At 40.9% G+C, this 23,608-nt stretch overlaps 1 protein-coding gene across 1 annotated transcript; it reads left to right on the forward strand.

Annotated features, from left to right (window-relative positions):
* Nucleotides 1–414: 414 nt before the first annotated feature.
* LOC144604684 (aurora kinase C-like) lies at nt 415–22,748 on the forward strand. Its single transcript, XM_078419329.1, has 8 exons — nt 415–538; nt 7,615–7,927; nt 10,942–10,996; nt 14,990–15,181; nt 17,379–17,517; nt 19,276–19,424; nt 20,502–20,676; nt 21,943–22,748. Exons 1-8 carry the CDS (start codon nt 515–517, stop codon nt 22,129–22,131), a joined length of 1,236 nt encoding a protein of 411 aa, XP_078275455.1. The 5' UTR covers nt 415–514; the 3' UTR covers nt 22,132–22,748.
* Nucleotides 22,749–23,608: the final 860 nt, after the last annotated feature.

Below are 23,608 nucleotides of genomic sequence, written 5' to 3' on the forward strand. Positions count from 1 at the left end.
TGACAAAAAATATGAACATTGACTTCTCCAACTTTAGATAGTTCCTCTGTCCCTCCCTTCCCCTCCCCCTCCCCCTTCCCAGTTCTCCCTCTGTCTTCCTGCCTCCACCTATAATCCTTCCTTTGTCCCGCCCCCCTGACCTCAGTCTGAAGAAGGGGGTTTCGACTCGAAACGTCACCCATTCCTTCTCTCCTGAGATGCTGCCCGACCCGCTGAGTTACTCCAGCATTTTTGTGAATAAATACCTTCGATTTGTACCAGCATCTGCAGTTATTGTCTTACCCTGGGGCTTGTTGCAGTGGGAGAGCTACACGCGTCACGTGTGTGGGGGGGGGGGACCCTCATTTACATACGGCGCTGCGTGCTTGCGTATGTACGCTCATTGCAGCTCAGCCAATAGCGGCCGGGCCCGGCCCGGCGGCGGCACCCGTCCAATGGGAGCGCGAGGCGGGTTAAAGAGCGGCGGATTTGAAATTAAACGGCAGACGGAGGGCGTCGCAGGAACGGACGGTTGATGCTGGTCGGGCTTGGTTTGTCGGTGAGTTGGGCTGCCGGCTGCACCAGGCCCCAGTGCGAGGGCTTCTCCCTCTGCACAATGTGTGCTGCTGGGCCTGCGGGTGTCTCCCGTCTGCAGTTTCGTCCCGTGTGGGCCGCCACTGCTCTTTCCCCGGAGCAGGGGGCGGCTGGCCTGAGTTTGGCCCAGGCCTCTAGTCTAGTGACATGGGCCGCACTCAGCCGGACCGCAGCAACCAACGCACCGGGACCATCACCCCCCCACCCCCCCCCCCCCCCCACCCATCTGAGCCGGCCCCTGCCCCAACCCCGACTCCCCGGGCCGCCCCGACCTCCAGTCCCATAGATGGGGCCCCACAGCAGGGCGGCGACCGACGCTCCTCTTTCTCTCTCCCCTGAGTGGACCACTCCTCTTGCCCCGACCCCCATCATGTACTGTCCCTGGCCTGAGACGCCACCTTCACGCTTCACCGCTGTCGAAGCCGGTTGAGGGTTTTAAACGTTCAAAGCCAGACCCTGTCCAGGCCTCGTCTCGTCGTGCAATTGCTCGTCATTCTCCGGGGTGCTCGACTTTACTCTGACACAGGATGAAGCGCGCACCTTGCTGACCGGTGGATCCTCCTGGGCGGCACAATTCTTTACATACAATGGCTATTCTTCCGCCTCCCCCCCCCCCAGTGTTTGTTTCTCACCTTCTACAGCCATCATTGCCCATGCATGTTACATAGAAAATAGGTGCAGGACTAGACCGTCCGGCCCAGCGAGCCAGCACCGCCATTCAATATGACCATGGCTGGTCATCCAAATTCAGTACCCCGTTCCTGCTCTCTCACCGTATCCCTTGATTCCGTTAGCCCTAAGGGCTAGATCTAACGCTTGGAAACATCCAGTGAATTGCCCTCCATTGCCTTCTGTGGCAGAGAATTTCACAGATTCACAATTCTCTGGGTGAAAAGGGTTTTCCTCATCTCAGTTTGAAATGCCCTACTGACCCCTGGTTCTGGACTCCCCCAACACGGGGAACATTTCTCCTGCATTGAGCTTATCCAATTTTATATGTTTCTATAAGATCCCCTCTCATCCTTCTAAATTCCAGTGAATATAAGACATTATAGAGACATTTTGTGTTTATTTTTGGTTTAAACCAGCATCTGCAGTTCCTTCCTATACATGGATGGGTGGTTCTGGTTGATTACTGTGCAAACACCTCATGTGGTTATCTTGTGCAGGTCGGAGTGAGTAGAGTAGTGATTAAATTTTGAAGTGGGCCTTTTTGACCAAGTTGAGGAGACTAGTTACTCAATGCCCTTTTTAAATGACTGAACATTGGGAGAGACATGTGTGTTGGGTGGTAACATATTCCATTCCCTTATTGTCCTAGGGTAAAGGGAATATTGGTAGCAACGTTTATTGAAATTCAGTGAGTTTCGTGCTCTGGGATGACGGAAGATTGGATGGTGTGAATTGTGTGTTTTGGGCTGGGACTCTTCCTCTGTTGCCTTTGATGGCCCGAGTTGGGTAGAGAGCGAGTGAAACCAGAACAACCTATTTCCTCATTCTCAAGGTTCACATGCATTTTGCCAGATAGAATCTGAATAGCATCCAGGGACCTATATCTTTATATAAGATTGTGCCTTGAGGAGAAAGCTGGTGGACAAAATTAGTGCAGGATTTGTAGCTGAAAACTAAGTACACAGCTGTGATTATTCAATAGCGTGTGCTCGGAAGCCAAAAATAAAAACCATTTGAATGATCCCAACCCAATTAAAAACCCCAAATGATCCCAACCTCTTTGTTATATTACTCAACCAAAAATAAACAACAATTTCCCCTTTAAGACAAAACACACACTAAATCTGCTGGAGCAAAATGGGAAATTATTAAATGGCTTAAGTATTTCCACATCCCAGTTGGGGGAATGTACTATAAGGCCAACAAATCCTTAGACATTTATGTTGTTAATGCATTTCAATTAAATATTCATTATTGCTTGTAATTTCAATTGAGTGTAAGAATGCCCATGATTTTTTCTTGTTAATAGCTTTCTCCTTTCTATATCAGAAAGCTCCGTTTAGAATTTTTGTTTTGAGATATAGCATGGAAATTAGCCCTTCAGGCCAACCGAGTCCACGCCAACCATCAATCACTCATGCACACTAGTTCTATGTCATCCCACTTTTGCATCTGACACACTATTTATTGTAGAGAGGAATGAAATGTATCCTATTCCAATATTTATGGCAATAGTTCCGATCCCTCCTCAGATGCTGCCTGATATGCTGCGTTCCTTCAGCATTTTGTGCTTTGCTAAAAAAATCCAGCATCTGCAGTTTATTCTAATGTAAAAGCCATGAATGTCAAATCTTTAGCTTTATTAAATCCAGTTCCATTTCATAACACTCCTGTTCAAATAACCTGAGCCATTTTGTTTATTCCAACTCCAGGGGATTGCTCATACGTTCTAGGGGCTGAATATGGCCATTCGGCCCATTGTCTACTTCTCCATTCAATCATGGCTGATCTATTGATCCTTCTCAACCCCATTCTCCTGCCTTTGCCCCATATCCTCTGACATCCTTTCTAATCAAGAATCTATCAATCTCTCAATCTCTGCCTTGAAAATATCCATTGACGGCTTCCACAACCGGATTGGATTCAATAGAACCATGTCAGCAGTTATTCCAAAGTATAACCAAATGTTTTTTTTAAACTAATAAACTGTTGGAAGAACTTGTTGGGGCAGGCAGCATCTATGGAGGGAATGGACAGATACAGTTGGAGGTTGGGAGCCTTGTGGAGATATTTAATTCCCCTTCTTTCCTTATCTGACACCCTTTTGCCTTTTCACTTAGTCTTTGTCATGTACTCCACCCATCTATTAAGTCAAGCAGTTTCCAGGGTTTGTCCATCCTGACCTCTTTTCCAGCTTTCTCCTTCCACTCCCATCACTTTTAAATAATATCTACACGTGAAATATTGTCTGCCATTCCACCCTCAGATGTTGCCTGACCACTGTTCCTCCAGCAATTTGTTTTTTTTTGCTCAAGATTTTCAATTGCCTATTGAAAAGACAGTCGGGTGGCAAAGGGAGTGGGTTGGCTCTGTTGACAAAGAATGATATCCAATCCTTGGCAAGAAACAACATGGGATCAGAAGATGTAAATCCTTGTGGGTAAAGTTATGAATTTGCACGTGTAAAAACTTCCTAATCGGAATTATATGCAGGCCTCTGAATAGCAGACAGGATGTAGGGTACAAATTACATCAGGAGGTAGAAAAGGCATGCAAGGAAGGCAGTGTTACAGTGGTCATGGAGGATTTCAATATGCAGTACACTGGGGAAATTAGGGTGGTACTGGAGAAGGAATTTGTAGAATGCCTGCACAATTGGTTTTGGGAGTAGTTTGTGGTTGACCCAGCAGTTTAAAGGCAATTCTGGATTTGGTGTGTAATTAACCTGATTTGATTAGGGAGCTTAAGATGAAAGTACTCCAGGAAGCAGTGATCTTTAAATGGCAGAACCGAGAAGTTTGCGAGAGAAGCTAAAAACAGATATCAGCATTAGTGTTGAGTAAAGGTAAATACAAAGGCATGAAAGAGTAGCAGGCTAAAGTTGGCCACATTTGGAATCTTGTGCGCAGTTTTGGACTCTATATCTGAGGCTTAATGGGCTGGCATTCAACAGAGTCCAGAGGAGGTTCACTAGAATGATCCCAGGGATGATTTTGGTTAATATTTGTTGAGTCTTTGACGGCACTGGGCCTGTACTTGCTGGAGTTTAGAAGGATGAGGGCGGATTTCATTGAAACCTACTGAATAATGAAAGGACTAGACAGATTGGATGTTGAGGATGTCTACAGTAGTGGGAGAGTCTAGGACCAGATGGCACAGTCTCAGAATAAAGGGACATATCTTTAGACAGGATATGAGGAGGAATATCTTTAGCCAGAGCATGGTGAATATGTGCAATTCATTGCTTTAGATAACAATGGAGGCACAGTCATTGTGTATTTTTAAAGCAGAGGTGAATAGGTTCTTGATTAGTTAGGACATCAATAGTTTTGGGAAGAAGACAGGAGAATCGGGTTGAGGGGAAAAACAGGTCAGTCATGATTGAATGGTGGAGCAGATTCGATGGGCTGAATGGCCTAATTCTGTTCCTATGGCTTATGGTCTGACATTTGTTTTGATCTGTCATAAATCTACAGAATTGCACTCATCCAATGGAAATTGCATTCTTATTTATTTTATGATCTTTAAATTCAATCATATTCGTGAGCAAAATGCACTGCACTTTGGAAAAGTGCATAGCACAAAAAGTAAGGAAATTTGTGTTTGGTAGATTATTTCTTTGTTGTAACAATGCTTCTTGGCAATAAACCTTGTACCGTTGGAAAGTCTGTTTATTCCCCTTTTAAATGGTGCCACATTAGTAAGGAACATGCATTTGTGGGATGAGCAGCAGAGCTGAGTATATGGGTTGCGCCCATGAAAAAATTGCCAAATCTCTGCCAATGCCAAACAGCTTATTCTGCTGTTGCTATTGACTCTTGTTTTGAGCTTCTGGTACCACCAGGTGCTGACAATCAGGTGCCTGATTGGCACCTGATTGGCAGCATCTGTGAGCATGGGCCCTGCTACAGTGGTCAGTAGGTGTCTGCTCCAAGAATCGGCATGCCAAGTTTGACTGATCTGGATAGAGCCCGTGCGATAGGGCAACTTCAAGCTGGTGTTCCGCAAAACCAAGTTGCGGCATTATTTGGAGTGAGCCCTAGTACCATCTCCAAAGTGAAGGCCAAGTTCCATATAACGGGGGATGTCAGAGACAGGCCGCGAAGTGGGCATCCCAAGAAGACGACACCCGAACAAGACCGTTTCCTCACCCTGTCAGCACTTGGAAACCGTAGGCTGTCTTCTACAGATATGCAGTCAAGGTTTGCAGGACGATATGGCCGACGGCTCTCTGCCCAGACAATTCGGAACAGACTGCACGCAGCCGATCTCCGGTCTCATAGGGCTGCCAGGAGGCCTGCCATGACTGCCCTTCACCATCAGGCCCGTTTGCGCTGGTGTCGGCAACACGTGCACTAGAATTTGAACATGTGGAGGAACGTTATGTTAAGCGATGAGTCCAGATTCTGCCTACGGCAGTTGGATCATAGGGTCAAAGTGTGGAGAAGACGCGGAGAACGCTATGCTGATTTCTGCACCAATAGAGTAACATCTTTTGGTGGAGGCAGTGTGATGGTGTGGGGCAGCATCTCCCTCACTGGAAAAACGAGGTGTATCATCATTGGAGGCAATCTCAATGCAGAGAGATATCGAGATGAGATTCTGCAACCAGTGGCAATCCCATATCTCCACAGTCTGGGACCGAACTCTATCCTCCAAGATGACAATGCTCGCCCCCACAGAGCAGGGTTTCTCAGAGACTACCTCCAGAATTTGGGAGTTGAGAGGATGGAATGGCCTGCCAGCAGTCCTGACCTCAACCCCATTGAACACTTGTGGGATCAGCTTGGGCATGCTGTTCGTGCCAGAGTGACCAACACAACCACGTTGGCTGACTTGCGACAAATGCTGGTTGAAGAATGGGATGCCATCCCACAACAGTGTGTGACCAGGCTGGTGACCAGCATGAGGAGGAGGTGCCAGGCTATTATGGCTGTGTATGGTTCTTCCACACGCTACTGAGGCTCCTGTTTATTAAATGAATAAATTGTTAAATTGCCAATATGTCTTGTTTCTTCAGACTTCAATCATCCAATCCACCAAACAACACCGAACAAGAGTCAATGGCAGAATAAGCTGTTTGGCATTGGCAGAGAAGATGTGGCAGATTTTTCATGGGTGCAACCCACATACTCAGCTCTGCTGCTCATCCCACAAATGCATGTTCCTTACAAATGTGGCACCATTTAAAAGGGAAATAAACAGGCTTTCCAACGGTATAAGATTTATTGTCAAGAAGCATTGTTACAACAAAGAAATAATCTACCTAACACAAATTTCCTTACTTTTTGTGCTATGTTTAGATGGCCTGCATTGCAATCTGTATGTTTCACATTGTTGCATGAACACTCCTTGTTCTTGCTGCATGTTGGAGGAGTTTAATAGCAAATACTTCAATTTGCTAGTGTATTCTTGTTTTGTCTCTTTCCAATTGTTTTTGCAAGTTCCATATTTCAGTGTTTCTATTGCTGAGAACCTGGCATATTTGGGAAACTAAATCTGTGTCTTGGGCTTGCAATTGGTTACACCAATAGAAACAGATGTACATGTTGGGGAAAGCTGCATGAAGGTTTTCCACCTGAGATAGACACACAAAAAATCTTGAGTAACTCAGCGGGACAGGCAGCATCTCTGGAGAGAAGGAATGGTTGACGTTTCAGGTCGAGACCCTTTTTCAACCTGAGACGATGGCTGCCCATTTCCCTCCAGAGATGCTGCTTGACCTCTTGAGTTCCTCTAGCAGATCAGGCAACTGTTCTCTTTACAACCTTAATGCATGATCTGTTAATGATTTGCTTTTCAAGAATTTTCTAATTTGCCTTTTGGGGTGCATTATTGGTCGTTTTTGTGTGTCTCGCATCTGCATTGGTGTTGGCTGACATCTGCATTGTGGGATGCTGAATGCCAATTTTGTACACAAATTTGGGCTGAAATTTGAAGTCCCCGATTGAACTAATAATTGAGTAAAAGCAGATCTGTGGAAAATCTAATTTTGGGGGATTTTCAGAACATTGTGACATAAATGAGGACACAAATTGCTGGAGTAACTCATTAGGTCTTATGGCATTTTTGGAGAACATGGATAGGTGATGTTTCGAGTCAGGAACCTTCTTACTCTGAATCTGATTCTGAAGAAGGGTCCTGACATAAAATGACACCTATCCATGTTCTCCAGAGATGCTGCTGACCTGCTGAATTACTCCAGCAATTTGTCTTATTGTTAGCCAGCATCTGCAGCGTCATTTATTTTTGGCCAGCGCATTTGGGTCACTTAAGTAGAGGGAGAGAATAATAATTGGTGAGTAAAGCTTGTTGCATTTGCTTGTGCATAAAAGTACTTCTGTTGCCTTAAAATTATTATTTTGAAAGGTGGCAGCCTTGGATCGTGGAAATTGTGTTATGGAATCTCAGCGAAATTTGCAGAATCACCCACCTCCAAGAAGAATGCCAGCTCTGCGAATGGCAACTACTTGTAATGTAGGCCAGCAACGTCCACCTCTTCAAGTGCGGGTTCTGTCTGATAATTCAGTTCCATCCATGAGTCAAGTGCCATCTGGTCAAGTAAAACAGGCAATGCAAGTGCCTCCACTTTCAAAGCAGGCTTGCCAAAAAGATGCCCAGCAAATTGGTGAACCTGCTAGAAATCCAACTACCCCACAGCCTGCTGAAGTGCCAAATAATGGTAAGTATTCTTGTGCAATATTCAGTTCAATGTAGCATAAGATGCTCAACATTTAATCATAAACTATTATAAATGATCCTCTTGGATATTAATCAAGCTGAGCATTTTACAATCTTTACAGCTAATTAATTATCTGTGCTCTAACATTTTCTTCATTCTGTTCTGTGATGTTCTCTCAATTGATGTATGTGACCATTTTTTAGCATGAGTAAGTGTGTAGCAAATTTGTCGAATTATTTGAATTAAATGAATGCATTTTCAGTAGGTCTAGCAATAAAAATTCTGTACTATTTTTTAAAGTCTGGTTCAAAATTTTCCTGCTCTTTAACTGGTGGACAAAAGATACAAAGAATTATAGAATTAGTAGATGAGACAGAATGGTCTCCTTTGTGCGTTGCCATTTTTGCTGCCATGTCTTTGCCAAGTCACCTGCATTAGTGAATCTGCTGGATAATTTAATACTACAGATAGTAAAAATCAGTAGTCCTACATTTTTTAAAATCAGATATTAAATTGTTTTTTTTAAACCAGAATTTAAAATAAAATGCCACTCTATGGTATCTAACGTATCTGGATAGAATTACCTAGATTAACTGCTAAATTGGACAAGTATCATTGTCTATATCTCTCATTTTCCTTTCCCCTGACTCACTGTCTGAAGAAAGATCTCTACCCGAAACGTCTATTTATTTTCCCCAGAGATGCTGTATGACCTGCTGAGTTTTTGTCTATCAGATTACAAATATTTGGAGGGCTTTGGGAGGTTGACTAGTGAGTGATTTATTTTTTGCTTTTTGTCAGTCTGGGACAAGATCAGAAAGGATAAGGGAGGGAAAAGGTACTGGTATTAAATAATATTTTGCTGGAGAGAATGATGCAACTGGCCAGACTGAATTGGCTATAGAACAGTAAAGAGAACTTTACATTGTGTATTCCATCAGCCACCAACAAGTGGGAGAGATATAGAGGATTAACACTTCAGGAGAAAGTATGGTATTTATAATTTGGGAGAGTGGAGGGAGAAATGCTGGGGAATTAGCTATCCTAGTTTACATTAAAATATAAGTCACTGAGTGTAAAGAGCTTCTAAAATGTACTGACGATAATCTAGGGCAGTATGCTTCTGGTCAAACAAGGAAAGACTCTTTGCCTGATCTGTTTGTGAAGAATGAGGTGGGTCAAGGCCACTGACTTTCAGCAGGGGGTGGTTATCATAAATGAGAATTAGATTCTCTATTAAAATGCAATCCAGTGCAAACATGAACTGGAGAAATGCCAATTTCAATGGGATGAGAGTAAGTTTGAACCAAACAATGACAGACATGACTGCAGCAAAACATTGGGCGGCCTTTATCGATGGTTCAGGCTCAGTTGTGGCATATTCTCATGATTAGTAAAAGAAAAACAGAACTCCCTGGACGATAACCGATGTCAACAAAGGAAAATAAAATCCTCCACATCAAGCGCAACATGCCTGTGAGTGAAGCAATTGCAAAAGTCAGGAGAATGAAAAAAATGAAGCGAGGGGTTAAGTGCCAATTTAAATGTGAATCCAAAGGAGGAAGGGTGTAGAATATGTGGAATCCAATCCATTAGAATAATAATGTGAATTTGTAAAATAATGTTTATAGTGGTGTGAAGGAGTTGGTGTACATCTGTCTTCATTGGGGAAGCTGTTTCGAAAGGTGGCAGTCAAGATGCTGGATGCATGGAGATATATTTTTTTTAAATGGTTGAACGAAGTCATTTAAAACTTGTGAAAGTTACAAACCGACATCAAAGTAGTGCTGTGAAGTCTTGAGTTTTTAAATACCCCAAGTACTGATAGACTAACCTATGTTTGATGTGCCAAGTACCAAAATTAGTCTGGTCTGGACATTTCCTTCATCACTCTCTCAATGGTATGAAATAACTTAAGATGAAGATTTCTGGTGTGACATAGGCTGATTAACATAATCCATTGTCTTGTGTTCGGATGATGCATACGGAAAGTCTCATGATCATGTTGGTAGATGACAGTTGGTTTGCACAGCTGTCTTTTTAAATATCAAATTGATTACTGCTTCCAATATGCTTTAGTAAATGTATTCTGAAGACTCATTCTTGTTTGAATTAATGCGTGCTATAGCCACAATGTTAGAACTCCTAAATGATCATAGAAACATAGAAAATAGGTGCAGGAGTAGGCCATTCAGCCCTTCGAGGCAGCACCACCATTCAATATGATCATGGCTGATCATCCAAAATCAGTACCCCGTTCTGGCTTTTGCCCCATATCCCTTGATTCCCTGAGCCCAAAGAGCTAAATCTCATTCATAAATGGCCTACCCCTAGTTCTTAAATTGTGACCCCTGGTTCTGGACTCCCCCAAATCGGGAACATTTTTCTAGCCTGTCCAATCCTTTAAGAATTTTATATGTTTCTATAAGATCCCCTCTCATCCTTCTAAATTCCAGCAAATGCAAACCAGTTGACCCATTCATACATCAGTCCAGCGATCCTGGGAATGAATTTGGTGAACCTATGCTGCACTCCCTCAATAGCAATAATGTCCTTCCTCAAATTAGGAGACCAAAATTGCTTAACAATCTTGATATGTACTTATGAAAGGAGAGCAAAGTGTCTACATGCTGTGTCCCTGAGGAATTTTAGATTTAGAGATACAGTGCAGAAACAGGCCCTTCGGCCCACCGGGTCTGAGCCGCCCAGCGATCCCCGCACACTAACACTATCTTACATCCACTAGGGACAATTTTTATTAACATTTTCCCAGCCAATTAACCTACGTCTTTGGAGTGTGGGAGGAAACCGAAGATCTCGGAGAAAATCCTCGCAGGTCACGGGGAGATCGTACAAACTCCGTATAGACGGCGCCCGTAGTCAGGATCGAACCTGTCTCCAGCGTTGCATTCGCTGTAAGGCAGCAACTCTACCGCTGCGCCACCGTGCTGCCATGTTTGTGAGTTACTTGTATGAACAACAACCTCTCATTGGCATATTTTCTCTTTAATTAGGAAAAACTGCAGAAAATAAAACTGTCGATTGCCAGAACACACATGAAAAGAAAAAGTGAGTTATAAATGCAATGTTTCAATAGACTATGCCTTCTATTGATTATTTTTCTGCAAATAAACTCTTCTACTTTAATTCATGGCTATTAACTTTGTCAAATGATTTCGCTCTATTTGTCTTCCCATCTGGTAAATCATGTCAAATGTCATATTTTTCCAGAATAACAAGTGGTGGTGAAAGAATATTACGTACTTGATCCTTCAGATGTCATTTTACATAAGCTCTTACAAATTCTTAGCATTCGAGCCTTTGGTACTCATTCCACAACTTTTTAGAGCCAAAGTTGAGTCCCAACCACAGCATAATATTTGTAATATTCCTCTGAACATTAGAAATTATTCTTACCTTGGATGCCATTAATGCTTTTCCTCTTCCAAAAATCATTCTTGCTGTTGGTTTTACTACAGTAATGATCCTCCTTTCCACTTTGTGTCTCAGGGGTGTAGACTTGAATGTTTATGGTAAGTAAATAGTTCAGCCTTTGTTTGCTGGATCTGGCTCAACTGCCTTTTATGTTTGATTCACCTGGGTCAAAACCACTTGCTATTGCAGAATCATCCAGTCGAAGCTAAGTCTTTTGGGGTCATCTTTCTCTTTGTCAATGTAACAACTCCTTCAAACATTTATCCAGCTCTTTCCTCCGTTCCATCTGCCTGCTCCTCTGAACATGCATGCAGACCCAAGCCCTTTATTGAGAATAATTTCCTCATGCCTTCTGGCCCCTTTGCCATTAGCCTCAATCTATGTTCCTTGGTTCCTGACCCTCCCTCAATAATAGGATCATTTTTTCTCCAGTTTATACCTTTGATTTTAATGACCTCTGTCATATCAGACAATCTCTCATCGCAAGGTGAACGGCAACCAGTTTATTTGCATAACAAAAGGTTATAATTTAGCAAACCTCTTCAGTGACTTATCTTTCCCAAATTGAGCGATATTCCGGATATTCCAATATTGGACAATATTCCAGTGGTCAAGCAAATGTTTGGCACTGTTTTAATTTACTCATATAATCTAGTACATTAATAAAACCCAGAAAATGCAGTAAAAACTCAGCAAGTAGTGCAGCATCTAAATACATGGTTTATGCTTTGAGTCCAAAAAGAAGCAAAATGTAGTCAAGAATGAACCCGAGTCTCTGGTGCTGTCAGGCAGCAACTCTACTGCCACTGTATCGCCCATGGTGCTCTTGTATGGTATGTAAGTGATCTCTTTGTCACTGTAGGATTCCCCCAGGTGTTCCTGTTTTCACCCATATATCAAGGATTTGTTAGTTGGTAGGTTAATTGGCCGCTGTAAATTATCCCTAGCCGTGGGTGCAGTGGATTTACGAAGGGGGAGGGTTGAGAGCAGCATGCAAAATAGGTTATGCAGAAGCCTGTCAGTATGCTCTTCTCTTGTACATTGACAAAGGGAAAGAAACTTCATAAAGACTGCTTTAGAGCAAACAGATGACTATAAACAACAGGAAAAGGAAAAAAACTGCAGATGCGGGTTAAAATCGAAGGTAGGCACAAAATGCTGGAGTAACTCAGCAGGTCAGGCAGCATCTTGGGAGATTCCTTCTCTCCCGAGATGCTGCCTGACCCACTGAGTTACTCCAGCATTTTGTGTCTATACACAATAGGTGACCCTGTAATAAATATTTTTGGTCCAGATGAACCAAACTGCAGTTGAGCCAGATCCAGCAAGCAATGGCTGGACTATTTGCCATAAACATTCAAGTCTCAAACATTCAACATCCCTCGGAAACATAGTGGAAATGAGGATCATTACCACAGTAAAACCTGAGGCACGAATAATTTTTGGAAGAACAAAAGCATTAGAAAGTTGTGACTCTGGATGCATGAGATTGATGGAATGGCTTGGAAGCCAGTGTGAATGATGGCTCTAGCAGTCATGTGTTGTAAGAGATGAGAGAAATGGTTTGGCACAGCTCTCGGAATACAGTCCAAACAGATGATAAGCCAGATACCAGCTGCAGAACTCACAAATCACTGTTCCTTGGGGCTTGTAATAACAAGGAACTGCAGAAGCTGGTTTATACCAGAGAAAGACATGTATGCCAGAATAATTCAGCAGGTCAGGTAGCATCCCTAAAGAACATGGATAGGCGACGTTTCGGGTTGGAACCCTTCTTCAGACTGATCTGAAGAAGGGTCCCGGCTCAAAAAATCACCTGTCCATGTTCTCCTGGTTTCTGCTGAATTACTCCAGCACTTTGTGTCTTTCCTTGGGGCTTAATGAAAAAGAGCTTACTTATATTTTACAGTTCCTTTTTCTTGCTTTGGTACACGGGAGACCAGTTGCAGTGGCTCTGGTTAGATTTCAAAAGATATTCCTGCAAAGCCTTTAAGGTTATGGATACCAGTGTGCAGGAGGCTTGCTTGTCCTCCAGAATACTTGAGCAACTCTGTGCGTCACACCCTTTGATCTTTTGATCTACTGTGCAAGGGCCCTATTCCTGTAGGCTTGTCTTGTTAATGCATCTCCTTTTCAATTCTATATTTGCTGCATGTCACTCTCCTGTGCTTAAAACTTGCCCTCCATTAATTTATAGTAATATTGTTCCTCTTTCCCCAACTCTAAAATTTGAACCCCTCAATCAGATTTGCTCCATAGCCACAGCAATGACATAGCACGTGAAACTTGTGCAATAGCTGTGATGGGTAATGTTATCTTGTCCCTCTCGTATAGATGAGGCATCTTTGCTGGTTCAATAATGTACCCTGTTCTAATCATGGGATTATCACTAGTTTCACTTCCTTCCCTTGAATTATACATTATCCTCTTTGGATCAGCTCTCTGCTGTCTCATGTATTTTGGGATCTTTAAGATATCTGGAATGCATTGCATGATGCAAGTATAATTTGCTACCTTCTCATGTCCTTTACTCTCCTGATTTGCCATGTACCATATTTGACATCAGCTGTGAGCTATAATTTTGTTTGGATAATATTGAGTGGCTGGAGGCCTTATAATGCATTCTGTTCTATCTGTATTAAGACTAAAATAGACCGCGCACACCTTTTAACTTGTTTTTACCAAAGGTGAGATTTCAATCATATGTCAATATCCAGACTAGTTAGATTTTCCAGTAATCTTATCACTATCCTTGCTTCATTTCACCAGCTGCTTGATTCTCGTGCTTCTGATTGCTTCAATCTTGCATAATTTTTTATCTGAAATTATTTGCTCTTGCTGAAATCCTTTTGCCCTCTTCCTCCCCAACCCCTGTTTGACAATGACAGGCCATTCTTTCCCCCCAAGTTTGGAACTTTTTGACATATGTTCACTGACTTGAAATCAGTGAGTGATTGATTGTTAGATTTTATTTTTGGTCAAACTTCAAAGCTTCTGTGAATCAATTGTCTGTGAATCAAGTGACACCGAGTCCCATGCATTCAGTTTATAAGTTGAAAGTAATTTGCAGTAGTATTAATTTGGGTTGTGTTTTCAAAAAGTAAAAAAGCTTGTGTATAGTTAGGCATCAAAATATTTAAGGAAAGATTATTGATCTTGCTGAAATTGTCTTTAAAACTGAGACTTAATGATGCTTTCTCAAAATTGAAAGCTGCAGTAAATTTTGATAACCTAATGGAATTAGTTTTGGTTTGACCAATTGATTTAAACTATGTTAACAGGAGAATAAATATTTGGTGTCCTTGGATTAAGTACAAATCAGTGAAATGTATGTTCTGATGCTGCACATGATTTAATAATTCTTCAGCCTTTGAACGGGTGTTTAAAATGGACTGTATTCATACAAGTGAGATACAACAAAAATGAATCCTATTGTTAATGAGGATGTGGATGTTTTATTGAATTATCCCATGGGTTTTTCTTTTGATACTTGGAAAACCTCTGGAATGTGGATACTCAATGGATTGGGTGTCAATTTGCTAAAATAATAAAACTAGTGTTCAGTAAAATAATTTTAAACAATGTTGCAGAATTCCAATTCATGATCACTCAAATTGTTGTTTTCAGAAAACAGTGGTGTTTGGATGATTTCGAAATTGGCCGTCCACTGGGAAAGGGTAAATTTGGAAATGTGTACTTGGCCCGTGAACGACAGACCAAATTTATCTTGGCATTAAAAGTACTATTCAAATCTCAACTTGAGAAAGCTGCTGTGGAACACCAACTCAGAAGGGAGGTTGAAATTCAGTCACATCTCAGGTACAGTTCCGAAGATGCATGATTTAAAAAAATATATGTGAACTGACAAACCTATTTATGAACTTCCTGCCCTTGTGGAAACATTGGTGACATGCCTCCACAAATGGATGAAAAATATTCAATTTGTATTTTGATTGGTTTCAAATTTGATCTTGGGTTTTCCCTGAACATTTCACCGGGGGGGGGGGGGGGGGGGGCGCAAGAGAGGGGAATTAAACAGTATCAGATAAAAATACTTGGAGCATGTGAATTTCTTCTTCTTTGTCACTGTTAATAATCAAATTGGTGCTAATTTAACTTCCTGATACTCAAACAGCTCCTGTTAATGGGTCTGTCATGAATTCCGCAAAATTTTAACCCTTCTACTTGATAGAGTTCTGCAGGAGTAGTTCTTTATCCTTGAAAGTAATGAATGAGTAAACATTTCCTAATCTCTAGCCAATTAGAAATGATAATACGCATAATTCTTGATCTAGAGGAGCAATAAAGTAGAGTTGCATCACCTGCCGCTCATAGCTTCAAGTTTCTGTTCTGCTAGTTTGTGTGTCTGAGGAAATGTTAATTTCAGTACAGGCTTGTGCATGTTCAGAAACATTCTTGTGTAATGCAACACCCTGTGGTTGAATAAAGTACTGCAATTAGATTGTGTCATAAGGCATTGGAACATAATTAGTCCATTCAGCCTATTAAGTCTGGTCTGCCATTTGATCATGGCTGATCTATTTTGCCTCAATTCCATTCTCCTGCCTTCTCTCCATTACTATTGATGCACTTACTAATCAAGAACCTATCAATCTCTGCTTTTTAAAAATAAAAATAAAAACTTTACCTGCATTGTTATCTGTGGCAATGAATTCCCCAGATTCACCTCCCTCTAGCTAAAGAAATTCCTCCATCTCCATTCTAAAGGTGATACTTTTTATTCTGAAGCTGGACCCTGTGGTACTAGACACTCCCACTACTGGAAACATCCCCTCCACATCCATTCTATCTTGTTGGCTTTTCATTAAAAGGTAGGTTTCATTAAGATCAACCTCATCTTTCTAAACTCCAGCAAGTACAAGCCCAAACCCATCAAACACTGTTAATGTAATCACCCCAAGGATCATTCTTGTAAACCTCTGGACCCTGTCCAACACCAGTATATCATTCCCTGGATATGGGGCCCCAATATTAATTGCTAGAGATCAGACCTTTAGCAGTTAATTGGTGAAGGGCAAAGATACCTTTGTGAATTACCTGGATGTTAAAAAAAACAGATGTCATGATGAATATTAGCCATTTTATGTTTCATTGATTTGCAATTCGATAAAGAAATCCAGCATACAGTAATAGCCAGTTGGTAAGATTAGTTTGTCCCTCTTTAAACTTGTTTCTTCATTTGGCTAAACTATTAATTGCTAGAGTTTTGTCCCTTTTTACTGGGTTCGCAAAAAGCAGTGGGAACTAAAGAAAATGCAAGACAACCAACATGTTCCAATGTTAAACAGTCTGATTGGTTACATGCTATTGTCTTGGTTTGGATGTATCAGATCCTTTGTCTTGAAGCTTTGGGGAATTCTTGGTTATACTGGTTAGTATTTGCCTTAGAATGCCATGATTGCTGCTGTAGTTATTGGTGTACCTGGGAGACTGGTGATTTGAAGCAATTGCACTAATTGCATCTCCAGATTGAAACAGCAATAACTGCGATTTTTTGGTTAATTCCTTGGAGTTGAGAGAAAATGATAGTCTCTGCATACATTGGTAGAATTAAATTATGGAGAAATCCATGATGAAATGTAATACCATTATTTTACCAAATGTCACAATTAATTCTCATGAAACCCGTGTTCATCTATTTGTTTAAGGAATATATTATTGTTTAATGAATATCTTCAATTTGGTAGCACTGTTTCAAAAATGCTATATTTCTAAGCTAAATTTCCCATTCAAAAAGTGTTGAGATTTGCTGTTCAAAATTGAGGTCCGTGTGTGCAAATACTAATATCCTTTGGAAGCTGTGCATGTTTTTCCTTGGAACCGGACAGTATGTGAATGGCTGTGCTAACCATGATGCCAATGTAACTGATCTCATCTATCAGCACATGGCCTATATCCCTCTAGCCCTGCCTGTTCATATCTGCTTAAATAGCTCTTAAACATTGCTATTGTTTCTATCTCTTTGAATGGATAACTTTTTCTTTTCTTTCCACAGACATACCAATATTTTGAGGCTATTTGGTTACTTCCATGATACTTCCAGAGTTTATTTGATATTGGAGTATGCTCCTCGTGGTGAACTTTACAAAGAGCTGCAGAAATGTGGGAAGTTTGATGATGGGCGAAGTGCTACAGTATGAGATGACTACTTGTCCTTATGCAATTTTGTATTTTGGGCTGAATGATATGGTGCTTGCTTTCAAAACATACGCAAGTCTAGTTGTGTTTTTCGTGTTTTGCATTTTTCTAGTATCCGATGTTTTTGCCTTGATTATTCTACAAGTAGGCTAAAATATCATTCCCTGAGAAGTATCCTAATCCCTGACCTTCTGCGTAGCTGATTTGCAGTTGGCACTGACTGGCTGACCGGCATTTTGATGGTTTGTTCCTTTGTTCAGTAAATGTTAGCTCGTGGCACGTCTTTTTTTGTGTTTTTAACTCTGCGCTAGTCATGGCACAAAGTGAAACTTGCTGTAATACAAATAGTCACCAGTTAATGGTAGTGTTTGCTTCACTATCATGATATGCTGTGCTTCAATATACACAGCTTTCAGATATCCCATATCCTTTCTTTTCAATAGTCAGAAATGAGAATTTTGAACGCTATCATTAAATCTCTAGAATTTGTTCCGCTGAGCTGGAGAATTCTGAAGATTTGTCAACCCCTTTCACCCTATTTCATTCCTGTATGTCCTACCCATTATTCAGAATGGCCCTAACTTCTAGAGTTCGCCAAGGTAAATATCCTTCTGGTATCTGTCAACCACTCATTGAGTTTAGAACAATGGACAACTTCATTCAAATTCAGAGGCCAAGACAACTTGGTCTCTTATAACAGACTGTTATCACACACTGTTTAAATTGTCACTGCAATCCATCTGTAACAAGTAATCTTCATTGTGTACAATGGTGAGTTTACTTGCTCATGCACCCAGTGCGATGTCACAAGGGCCTTGTATAATTGTATGGCATCTTTAATCTTGCAATAAAATCCACTTACAGTAGAGGCCATTATACCATTTGCATATCTGTATGTTAACTATTGGTGACCTTTGGATGGGGACTTCCAAACTCCTTTAGACACTTTCAATCTTTCAACATTTATGCAATTATGATCAAATGTTTAGTTTTGGAGTGGAGGAAGGTGGATGATTCTCAAAATCACCATTGGACTTTTGCTTTTTCAGGTTGTGTACATTAATAGCTTCAGGTGCACAATGGACAGTTTACAGTATACAAATGAGAACTAGAGTATATGATATACTGAAAGGGCATTAGCTCGTGGGATGGAGTTTAAATGGCAGGAAGAATAATGTGGTACAAAGGGCTGATATCAAGAGATGCATGGACAGTCGTACATCCCCTTGACTCAAACTCAGGGGGTATAGGGTTTAGATTGCAAAATTGAGGAAATTAGAAACTTGCCTGTAATCTGGTTTGTCCATTTCTGGTTGGCATACTTCAAGGACATGAAAGCTTTTGAGGTGACAGGATTTATTGAAATGACTCTAGGATTGAGGAAGTTAGAGGGGGGTTGTTGAAGCTGGGAGTAGTCTCCTTTGGGGGAACTCCAATAAAGGAAATGCAGGTTGTTTCCATTGAAGGAAAGTAGAGCTATTTGTTTTGGCCAAAGTCATGCATTAGGTGCTCTGCTTATTGTTTACACTCCATGTGCTGTCTTTTTACTACCTGTTTTGGATTTATATCTATCCAGCAAAGTTTGCTTTTTAATTGGCCCCACAAACCTGCACCAAAAGGTTACACTTTAGTCATAATGAACCAAATGACTTTTTCCCTTGTTCTTGATTTTTTTCAAATGACCATTTATAAATGTTTGTGGTTATTTGTGTATTGCTCAGTTAATAACTTGGTACTCTGATTTTTCTTTGTAGTATATGTCTGAGCTGGCTGATGCACTTGTATATTGCCATTCAAAGAAAGTGATTCATAGAGATATTAAGCCAGAAAATCTACTGCTCGGGGCAAATGGAGAATTGAAGATTGCTGATTTTGGATGGTCTGTGCATGCTCCTGCATCCAGGTGCTATATTTTATTTCCATTCAAGTAGGAAAGACTTGTGTACTTCACTTTTTTAATCTGCCTAATCTTTCCTGAGGAAACTTGGCTTTTTAATAAATAACGGTATTTAAATTGGACCAAAGCATGTTCAGGTCATTATGAGCTTGTTTTTGTGTACTAATTATGAAATTTCTTAAACTGGTTTATAAATTTATGAGTTAACTGTTTACAGCAATAGGTTGTTAAACTCTGAGCCATTGTGTTGTGAATTTGTGGTCAACATTTGTTGGGGAGATTCCATGTTTTTTTGCCATGGCTCCAGGAAGCCTCTTACTTATCCAACCACTTTGTAGTGATTTGATATTGTGGTGTCTGTGGGTGTGATTTTATTTATTTCATATCTGCTCCATTATTATTACACCTTGCCAAAGGGGAATGAATGTTCCCGTAGTTTCCTTTTGCCCAGAAAAGGCAACCAATAATTAAGGGGAACTTCCCAAATCCATGCAGGGAGTTTCTAAATGTATGTGATTTCATTCCTTGGATATTCCATGCAATAAATTGCAGTGATTGTTTCAGTTGATGGCTTTCTTCCCACTAATTTCCAACGGTGTCCTTGTGTAACAGACTTCCATAGACACTTTTACCTAGACCACTATTGCCATGGCTAATCGGCACTTTAAAAACCATACATTTAACAGGACAATCGTATAAAGGATACTTTTCTGCATAGATGGTATATTGAATCAAACAGCTGTCACCTGCTCTGCTGCTATTGTGCATGTACCAATTTAAGTATTAGACCTGTGCTTTCTTAAAAAAAATTGCTTCATGTGCTGCATCAATAAAATCAGCTGAAAGTTAGGAGGGGGGGGGAAGGGTGGATATTTTTTCAGCCCATGCCTTTGGTTTTTGTACTAATGCTGATTTGGAAAGCAAAATTAGTTTGTGTGGATTATTTGCTTACATTCAAGATATGAGGCAAATGAGGGATATTACACTTGCCTATCTTTTTTTTGTCATATAGTTATGCATTTTGAAACTGCTAAAAATTATTGATGCATGAAATATATTAAAATATACATATGCTACTTTTAGGAGAGCAACACTATGTGGAACCTTGGACTACCTGCCACCAGAGATGATCGAGGGAAAAATGCATGATGAGAATGTTGACCTTTGGAGCCTTGGTGTTCTGTGTTATGAATTTTTAGTAGGCCGTCCTCCATTTGAAGCAGCTGATCGCCAAGACACCTTTAGGAGAATATCTAAAGTAAGTAAATGGGGTAAACCAGTTACAAGCAGTGACCAGTTGTTTTTCTAATTGCTTCAAGGTCCTGTTCAGTTTTCAGATGGGAATTTTGTGATCTGTGTAGCATAAGTGGCATTCCTAATTAAAGATTATGATTATGATTCTTAATTGTGGAATTTCAGTTTACTCACCAGTTATTGTCCCTTGATTTCACTTGGGTGTTGCAATTAACTTTATCCATATCTTTATATTCACCATGTTACTTCAATAAGTGATTGTGTGCTCCTTTCCAGTTCAGGAATTGAATCAGAAACTTTGAACTCTAGCTGATTGGTAAATGTTTTTGTAGGAAAATAACTGCAGATGCTGGTACAAATCGAAGGTATTTATTCACAAAATGCTGGAGTAACTCAGCAGGTCAGGCAGCATCTCGGGAGAGAAGGAATGGGTATATTAATGGGTAAATGTTTTTATATTCCTGGATTAGGAAGGAGAAAAATCGACTTGATTTGCTATCTGGATTTGCGTTTGGGTAGTGCAGACACTCCAGTACACCTTGCGCAAGTCCGAATCACTTTAAAATTAGGTGCTGACGGCGTTGGTCTGCGCAAGCAAGCCCTTCACCAGCTGTTGTGCTGTCTAGTTGACTTGGCTGTTGTTGTGGCTCATGTTGTAGCCCCTGGCTGACAGCACTTTCAGGCTGCTGCCACCAACAGGACGCACTCTTTCACAATAGGGCTCCCTCCCCAGCCGCTGTTACTTCCTGTCGGCAATCATTTCGTCCACTGCCTCCTCCCATTGCTTTGCCCACTCTGCTGCTCCACTGCCACCTCCCCAGAGTCCAAGGTGACTATACAATATCTGATTGCTGTATTATCCTGATCCAGGATACAATCAATCCCCCATGGTCCCACAACTCCTCCGTAGTGCCAGTGAACATTGCTTGCTCTTTTTTCGAGGGACTCCCGGGCACAGACATAACCCCAGTAAAGGGGCACTCAGTCAGCCTGTGCAGAGTCCATGTCACTATGGCACCTTCTGACCCACGTGGAAGGACTCACTGGTGCACCTTGTGGAAGAGGTCAGCCTGTAGTCCAATGCTATTTGCAATCTCTTTCCATATCCAAGCTTAAACGGTAGTTGGAAATAACCAATTTTTTAACTTTAGAAGGTGTTAAAGGAAGAATTGTGGTAAAATGTTTTTACTGGGCAAAATGTGAAATTCTCAATGCTGCAGAATTTTTTTGTTTTCAATGATTGCTAATTGTAGTTAACATTTTTTTTCAGGTTGACCTTAAATTTCCATCCTTCGTATCAGAGGGTGCAAAGGATCTAATTAGTAGATTGCTTAAGCATAACCCCAAACAACGGCTGCCACTGAAGGGTGTACTTGAACATTCATGGGTGGTTAACAATTCCACTAAACCAAGCACTCAGAAAAAAGGCCCTTTGTCGTCATCTAATCCCAATCCTTAAACCAGGAAGGTATGGTAAAGATGCTGGGAGTGGGACTTTGCAGTGCAATGACCAATTTTCTTACTGCCTGCAGCCACTATTTAGTCTGGTTTGGGAGGTTTGGAAATTACCATTGCTATTTCCACAGACAAATCTGGCTTGAAGAGAATTGGTGAATTTCTGAATTTGCCCATTACAATGTAAAATGTGGGATTAAGTAGAATTCTCTTCAACCCTACTGTGATGTTTTATATGGCATTCTGTTTACTGTAAATATCTATACACGTGACTGTAATAACTCCAAATTGATCTTGAATCCCCAAAACGACATTGCTGTTCAAAAGGTGTGTATGATTGCATCAGTTCTGGTTTGTGTTAAGCCTGTTGAGTTTAATGAAATAAATGCAGGGTTGAATTCTGACTTGGACTGGTTGTTAAAATGGGGGAAATCTGTGCGCTGATGTATGGTGAGTGAGTTTGTATGTTTCAGTCTCCCTTTTCCCACTAATTTATTTTGCTTGTTGCCTGAAGTCAGTTTTTTGGATTGTTTAGTTTATGTTAATCTCTCAGGTTACACAAATACAATTAGGATCATCATTATTGAGCATGGTATTTGTTAAACATGGATTCTTTTAAACTGAACACCTTGTGCATCTTGAAACAATTGCACATTGAACTCTGTAAATGGAAAAAATTGATCTATCAAAAGATTGCAGTTTCAAGACTAGTATTGATTTTCTTGTAATTTCTTGATCCATGTAGAAGCTTATTTTAGTAATGTGTACAATGAATCGCTGGATATTGAAATCATAGCTGTAAAATAAAGACTTGCCTTTTTGAAATTAACTTTCTTTACTGTTTTCGTTTACCATTTCACCTTTCGGACTTGAACACTCATTTCCCTTTAGATGTCTTTACTGACTTGTTTTATATGTATGGCTAAAATGGGAAAACCTACTCTGGAATAGATGTGAGACAGGCAGTTTAACTGCCATCCACCAAACATTGTGTACAATCTTAATATACTAAAACTCAGAAGAGTATATATGTTTGTAACAGTGATTTCGGCTGATTACGGCAAAACGGTAAACCGTAGCGCCACGATTTTTGCACCGCCTAATCACACCGCTGGACGGTTGCCGAAAATGATGTTTTTATTTAATTCGGTCCTATATTTTTTACGTTAGAGGTTTAAAAGTCAAAACTTTTGTTCTCAGTTATTTCGTTTCGGCTGATTTCGGCAAAAACGGTGAACCGTAGCGCCACGTTTTTTGTACCGCCTTAATCACCACGCTGAACGCTGCTGGAAAATGATATTTTTATTTGATTCGGTCGTGTATTTTTTAAGTTAGAGGTTTTAGTAAATAAATAAAAAATCCAGCCGTTTTTTCCATGGCCTTCAGCGTGTGACGTCAAAATGCCCATGTGACAAGAGCTCGTGCAACCCCCCTCCTGCTGATTTATTGAAGGCTTTCAGCGTGGTGCGTATGGGCTCCCC

The sequence above is a fragment of the Rhinoraja longicauda genome, chromosome 22 (assembly GCF_053455715.1).
Source record: "Rhinoraja longicauda isolate Sanriku21f chromosome 22, sRhiLon1.1, whole genome shotgun sequence".
Taxonomy (NCBI): Eukaryota; Metazoa; Chordata; class Chondrichthyes; order Rajiformes; family Arhynchobatidae; genus Rhinoraja; species Rhinoraja longicauda.